Genomic DNA, 7,666 nt, shown 5'->3' on the forward strand with positions numbered 1-7,666 from the left:
CTACCAAGCGGCAGGCTGACCTGACCCACATCTCCCATTAAAACTCTCCATCCCATAGGGGCCCCTTACTGTAGTGCCTGAATATCTCACAGGCTTCCATGTATTTCTCATCAGCACACACCTACGAGGTAGGGCAGGGCAGGTCTCTCTTTTGACAGATGGAGAGCAGAGCAACGAGAGACTAAGTGACTTGCCAAGGTCACCGGGAGAGCAAGGAACTGCACGCTGGTCTTCCAGCTCTCAAGCCCGTGCCCTAACCACTGGACCATCTTTCCTAGCTGCCAGTGAGTACTTCAGAACTGGTGTTTAGATTCCCCAGTGGAAATGGCAGCATGGCCGTGAGTGAATTAACCCTGTAACTAAGATTCTATCAGAAGCTGTATCAAACTCTTCATTAAAAGGCCAGTTATAGACCATCTCAAATGCATTCTCTGCTTCTGTTTGTCCCATTTCTGAGGACCTGCATGGCTCCAGGGATTGCTAATGACATATAGAGCCTTTCGTCGCTAGATCGCTTGTTTACAAGATGCAGATTTGGAACGGTGAGGGTAATTCAGCTTACCCCAAGGGATGTGGTAAATTGTCCGTCCTTTGGAGCCTTTAAACCTAGGCCAGGTCTACACTACGGACCTATATCGGTATGACCACATAGCTCGGGGTGTGAAAAATCTCTGACCAATGCAGTTATACCAACCTAACCCAGTGTGTAGACAGCGCTGTGTCGATAGGAGACAGAGCTCCCTCCTCTCGAGGAGGTGGATTAACTACACCAAGGGTAGAAACTCTCCCATTGGCGTAGGAGCGTTTTCCCTTAAGAACTACAGCAGTGCAGCCGTGCCGCTGCGGTGTTTGAAGTGCCGACCTGCCCCCAGACCGGCTGCCTTTCTAACCGATCATTCCACCTCAAGCTGGGCCGGATGCAAGAATAACAGGGCTGTGCTATGGAGGAGGTCAGACCAGATGAGCATCATGGTCCCTTCTGGCCTTAGAATCTCTTATTTTTTGGCCCGTTTCTGAGAAACGGTGAGTATCTGCCAGTCTGACTTCAGCAGGCACTCAGCGCCTCTCAGCAGCGGTGTTTTGGCAGTGTCGTCAGCCAAGTGCATTATGTTATCCTTGAATGATCTTTTCCTCCTGAGCTCCGCCTGGGCATTGCTCAGTGTCGGAGACGCTCTTTCCTTAGGCCCTCTGAACTGAAGAGACTGCTTGACCCGAGGTGTGACCTGGGGGGGAAACAGAGGATGGGTAGATGATAAGATTTAAACCAGCAGAACTTCCAGGGGGAAATACTTGTTGACGTAGGGGATCAGGAGGCCGCATGGCATCTCGGTTGCCATGGGGCTGGACCAAGACCTCCACTCAAGGGCGTTCCAAACATTCTGGTTTTCTTTCCTCCCAGCGGGAAGAATCAAAAAACCTGGTCAACCTTCTCGTCATCCTCACCGGCGTACACCCCCTATGTGATCGCCCAGGAGCTGCACCGCCCGCCGCATCCTCAGAAAGAGGAAGAGGAGCTTCTGCCCCACCTGCTGCTGCCCGAGAGTGTCGACCTGCTGGAGAAAGTGGACAGGAAATACAAGAAGAAGAAGAAGAAGCAACAGAAGAAGCAAAGGCTGCGCCAGTTTAACGACCTCTGGGTTCGCATTGAAGAAAGGTACCAACCGGTGGGGGAGGGAGGGCACTCCGCTACATTAAGATTGGCTGTTTATCGCGGCTCATTAACATACCACAAACCCTGTGTTTTAAACTCTGCTCACTTCCTCTGGGGCAAATCCAAAGAGCAGAATTCGGCCTCTTATCTCCTGCAATTCTTATTTATGCATTTAGATTTAAATAATAATAAAAAGGCACCTGTTCATGTCTCTAGTGCCCTAACACACCATTAACAATGCAATTGGTTCTGTCTGCATAATTGGGTTAGTATCAAAAATAAGGCGAGGTTGGGGTGGGGAAGAGGCGACTAAGGTGGTTTTCCCGACCCAGAGAGCTGACCCTCCTAGGACAGATATAACCACAAGAACCACAAGATATAACCACAAGATATAACCACATAGCCGCCTTTTGAACTGTGTGTCGTTCCTCAAGCACCTTCCATCTGCCACTGACCCAAATGTGCATCTGTAGATTTACTTATTTCCTTTCCATCTGATAAAATGCAGCTCTGATCCTCCATCCCCCTGTGCAATGTGCTCATTCGGACTGGGAGCGTTCCACTCCCACTGTGTGCTGTTTAAAAGACTGCCGAAGGGGCAGGGCAATGGAGAATCGGCCCCTACGAATTTTGAACAAGTTTCTCAATTCAATTCAGTGGGACTCCCTGAATCATTATTCATAATCATTATTTTTCATCAGCCTCAAGGTAGAGAACACTTCAGAGCACCTGCACCACTTTGATAAATTACATCAATATATCCTGGCTTTTCCATCCCTCTGAGTGATATATTACGGGGACAGGTTGGGGGAGAACTGCAATGGCTGTTCTTGTCTGAGTTTAAATGCAGAGATGATCATTCTACTATTTATGACATATGGTTGCATAGGTTGCTCTAATTTTCGTTTACTGCAGGTAATAAAGTTGATGTTGGTTATAGTTGGTGGTGGTTTTTATTGCTATAGCTGGTATTAGCTTGACCTTCGGCAGACAGTCCTAAAGGCTAACGCAGAGCCTTTACCAGTGTAGGCCCTGACCCTTCATACACCCACACACATTAAACTTTAGGCATGCGCTATTCCTGCCAAAGGCAATGGAACTACTCGTGCTAAGCCTACTCCTCTGTGTTTGCAGGATCAGCTGAGGTAAAATGGGAGGAAGTGTCAGTTGAGCGTAACCGGGGGGTAAGGGCTGTTTCTCCAATTTCCACTTCAGGAATGCGCTAGTCAGACCTCCAGGGAGAAAGTTCTGTTGGTGGCTACTGTCAGCAACCCCTCCTGACTCCAGCTGTATGTGCCTTTAGGGCCTCGGGACTGGCAGAGACCAGATCTCTCGTTTTTTGCTCCTTTGCAGTTTTCTTTCCACCCATGAAATGCATCACTTGAACCAGAAACAAAGTCTGATTTTTAGTAGTGACCCTAGCAGCAGAGGGAGTAAATGGCTAGAGGATGAGCCTCCCAAACACCTTCTGTACTGGGGGAAAACAAGTGGAGTGATGTTTATTTCTTCTTGGTTATCTGCCCGGTGCCTTCCAGCTAGGGAGAACTGTAGGACGCCACTGTATATGCACCATACTGTCACTAATCTGCCCATCATTGCCCTTCAGGTTCGATTCTTTCCATTGCAGGGGTCTCTGCCCTGTGTTTGAATGTGTGGCGAATTAATACTAACTTTACGCCCTAGATAATCCTACATTATCTCTGGGTGATGGACAGTTCCCGAAAAGAGCAAACAAACCCCTTTGCATGCTTGTGTTGTGCTAACTACCCCACCTAGTGGTGCTGTTTCACGTCACTGATGAAATTCAGTCATTCACAGGAGCTCTTCAGACATAAACACTCAGTCCATCTCGGAAGTCACAGCCCTTACTCCTGTATATCCATCTCTGTCCGGGGGTAAATCTGTTGTGCTTGGGTCTGGGTCATTCATAACTTAACTCCTGTGAGCACATAAACATGAAAGGCCTAACTCAAGTGATTTCATACAGTCTTGTAGTGGGCTTGGCCTGAATTGCTCTGGTCTGTGCCCCTGTATGTATCTGCTGTCTGCTTTGTTGCACTGCCAGCTGGCTTCTGTCCAGTTACTGTAGGAGCCGCCTGCGGGGGCTGTTGGATATGGAGTGGTAAGTGTTTTCAAAAAGCAGACTAATTGCCTTCAAATTCCCCAAGCGTTTTTGCTTAATGCATTTGGCCAGCGTAAAGCAGGAATAGCGCACAGCAGCTGGAGCTCGCTGGTGCAAGTGAAATGAATACGCTTGTGCTGTTGGGCAGGTGTGCTTGCTGGAATTTATTTTAGTTTCCACCTAACAATCCTGGGCCAGGGGATTTGAGCTGTGTCCACCTATAGCCTCAGGGTCAAATCTGGCTCCAACCTGTTATCCAGAGAGCAGTGCCCACAGCTCACACTCTTCTTTGGGACAGGCTTTTCACTTGGGCCTTTGCTTCTCGGTCTCTAGACTGAGAAGCATTTCTAATAGATGCCTAGATTTTCCTCACTCCCGCTGTCCCAGGTATGGCCTATGCGCTTTCTCCACCTGCCAGTGGTGCCCTTTCACGTGGAGCATCATTTATATGGAGGCTGCAGAGAGGCTTGGTTCATGCTAACATGCACGTGCAAACCGGGGAGAACCTGGATGGGTTCTCAGGCTCAGCCGTTGAAAGCAGATGCATCAACCCTATAAATTGGTGCCACGTGTGTGGCAATAATGCTGGTCGGCAAAGCCTTCTCTGTGGCAAGGCGAGATTTGCTTATCTGCTATGGTTGCTGATCAGCCGAAAAGCTGGCTGCAGGGGCTCGGGAATGTTGCTAATACCTCTCTGCTCCCCTGGGATTGACTGTCCCGTCTGTGAGTGAAGGGGAGTCTAATCAGACAGATCCCAGCTCAGGGACAGGAGTAACAGCTGTCAGTGGGGCTAGAGAGGTTCAGCGTGGGGAGAGTGAAGGGCTCCCTTTCTTTGTGGATCCAAACTCACGGCCTCATTCAGGAACCCACAAGATCTGCAGGCAACTCCACAAGTTGCCCGTGGACCCTCCTGTGGGCATTTCTGTGACAATTTGACTCCTGGTCCGTGGTGATCATTGACCCTTGTGACTAACTGCTGACCAAGATTCTTCTCTGTTTGCCTTGCAGTACCACTGACCCACCTCCCCGGATTCGCATCATTAACGGCTACATCACAGTAGAACCTCAGCCCCGGGGACACGGGCGATCCAGTCACCTCCACACAGAAACCAGCAGGGCCCACGTGCCTGTTCACTCTCTGCTCATCTTGCTATTGACACGGGCGTTGCAGACATTAACAATGCTGCAGTGAGACTTGGGGTGAAACTGCAGGGTCTTTGGCTAAAAAACTTGTGGGGGGAAAAATAGAAGACCAGAATCTCCAGGTGGGATGCCTGTTCTTTGGAATATCTTTAGACTCCTCCTTTTCCTGAATCTGGACCACTAACACTATTAACTGGCTTGACATGCCCAATACAGGAGAAGATATTTTTAATGAAAGCCATTATTTATTCTTCTCTTGCAGAAGAATTATTGCAAGGTATCCCATAATGCTCTTGGGAGATGTACAATGTCGCTGTAACATAGCTGTTGTTTAGCTGTATGAACCCGACTAAATATATTTTTTTGCCTTCACTGCCTCACATGGTGCAATACATTAAACGCTACTAACTCATTGGTGACTTTGGCCAGAAGAGAACGTTTTGGCCACATCAGCACAGCTGAGAGGAAGAGGTTGGTATCTGATGTCTGTGTTGGTATCTGCCACTTCGATTTCTCCCCATTTTGGGCCCCAAATGATGCATTTCATTTAGGGGAAAATGTTCAAAAGCACCGAAGTGGGTTGGGAGTTTAAAGTCCTGTTGAAAGTTGCTTTTGACAATGTTACTCTTAATCAAGACTGGCCTTCTCTGAGCAGAGAAGCATTGCATGTAAAACGTGCGCTGAGGGAATCCGGGCCCTTCGTGCTTAGCAACGTTTCTGAGGGGAGAGACGCTAAGCCAAAATCACATTGAGTCAAACCTCTCCATTGGCTGGGCTTTTCTGTAGTGCAGCCCTGTTTCTCCTCCCATTCATCTCATTTTTACTCAGGCCTGGTCTACACCTATCTAGGTCACTCGGGGCTGTGAAAAATTCACCCCCCGAGGGGCAGAGTTAAGTTGACATAAGCCCTGGGGTAGACACTGCTAAAATGACACTCTCAGGAGACCCCTTTCCGTCACGCTAGTAAGTGTCTGGGCCACGGGGCTATGGGGGCGTAGCTGCAGCACTGTGCCTCTTGTAGTGTAGACGTGGCCCAGAGTGCCCAGAAATACGAGCTATTGGGGTACGTCTACACTGCAGCTTGGAGCCCCAGTAGACACATATGCGCCAGTTCTGCTCTAGCTAGTGCACTAAAAATAGCAGTCTTACCATGGTGACTCAGGCTCACCATCCGAGTACCAGCCCATCTGAGATCCCAGGTACGTACTCGGGCGGCTGGCACCCAGATGTCGCCCCAAGCTGAAAATGACCCCTTCCAGCTCCTGTGTAGATGTACCATTAGCTGAGGTGGTGTGAAGCGGGTCCAAAGGGCTCCTGGCGCCTCAGAACGCCCCCCGACTGTGCGACAGGGCAAACCTTTCACTAATTGCTGGCAGCTGGTTGGGGAAATGAACTGAACCAGCTACACTTCCCATTTTAACTAAAGCCCCAGCTTCCCCTTTCCTCCTCCTATCTGGTGTGACCTCTTCACAGTCGCCACTGCACAAACCAGTCCGTGCTGGCTTTTCTCCCTGCTCCCCCCAGGCTCGTACCTGTGCCTCTGCCGCTGTTCAGAGCTGTTCCCCGGCAGCGCTAACAGGAGTGAAAAAGCCACAGTCATTTCCCTTCCGCTGGGTCACTGGGGAAGCTGGAGTTTGACCCTCCACTGGGTCTCTTATAATCCCTAACAGTCCGTGGCCTATCAGGCATCAGTGTAGCTGAAGCAATAATCCTGTCAGGACTACATTCGGCCTTTATTCATGTAATACTTGCTTTGGGGTTAATGCTTGAGCCCAACCAAGGACAGAATAGGGCCCTTACTGGTTTATTTAACCACATTAATTGTTCATCTATGTAAACTGCATCCTGAGACACAATCTCACCGAAATAGAATTGCTTTTCGTGGAGGCTGGCGTGCACTCTGTGCATGGGCGAGACCACGGGTCCAACAGAGCTGTCACCTTTGCTCCCAGATTCCAGGGCTAGCAAAGTTTAGCCCTGGCACCAGTTCAGCCAGCCTCAGGAGCCGTCCCAACAGCCATGGGTAGCCAGAGGTGCTCAGACTCCGGAGTGTGGCTATTTTGTTGGCCTTTGGGGCTTGTGTCCACATGGCAAGACTTTTGGAAGATTATAGTGGAGCTCGGCAGTAACAGAAAAGTTCCCTGAACCAGCCTAACGGACCTGAGATCTGCCTAAGGGACGTCTCTCCACCTGTCTGTCCAAAGCAACTGGGATAGCTTCGGTTGTCTTGGCTCATTGTCCTGAGGTTCGGTCTGCATTGGGGTGGGGGATCGTCTAGGTTCTGGAGTCCCATCTAAGGCCTCCCTTACCATGTTGGCCAGAATCCCTAGGCCGCTGTCTCCAGAGCCAAGTGTAAGGTTGTATTTGGTATACTTGTACATCTTGGCCCCCTTTTCTTTCACTCTTTTTTCCTTGTGCACTTGCTGACTAGCTGCATCTGCATTTGGGCTTAATTCTTCCCACCACCCCTTAATTTTTTTTTTCGTACAGTGTCCCAGGTATTATTTTACATGAAATCTGGTCTCTTTGAAATCAACGTGACTACTACCATTGACCTCAGTTGGGCCAGGATTTCACCCTCTATGGGGGAGACTGGTACTTTTCAAAGTAATAAGTGAAAGAAATAGAAATTAAAGCTCATTCATTTGAGAATTCACTGGTGAGGTAATATAATCCTGTCTGAATTAGACTACAGCCTCGTGGAAGCAGGGGCCTGTCTCTTTGTTTTATTCTGCTGAGTGCCATGTGCT

The 7,666-nt window shown here is 49.3% G+C and overlaps 1 protein-coding gene across 2 annotated transcripts in view; it reads left to right on the forward strand.

Moving 5' to 3' along the window:
* The window catches only part of TRABD2A (TraB domain containing 2A), a 105,821-nt gene extending 100,528 nt beyond the window's left edge, over positions 1-5,293 (forward strand). For both annotated transcript variants that reach the window (XM_008172662.4, XM_005278890.5), the window contains 2 exons: positions 1,400-1,654; positions 4,782-5,293. In XM_008172662.4, the coding sequence (XP_008170884.2) occupies positions 1,400-1,654; positions 4,782-4,965 (439 nt within the window). In that variant the 3' untranslated portion in view covers positions 4,966-5,293. The remainder of the gene's footprint in view (positions 1-1,399; positions 1,655-4,781) is intronic.
* Positions 5,294-7,666: the final 2,373 nt, after the last annotated feature.

The sequence above is a fragment of the Chrysemys picta genome, chromosome 6, assembly GCF_011386835.1.
Source record: "Chrysemys picta bellii isolate R12L10 chromosome 6, ASM1138683v2, whole genome shotgun sequence".
In the NCBI taxonomy this organism is placed as follows: domain Eukaryota; kingdom Metazoa; phylum Chordata; order Testudines; family Emydidae; genus Chrysemys; species Chrysemys picta.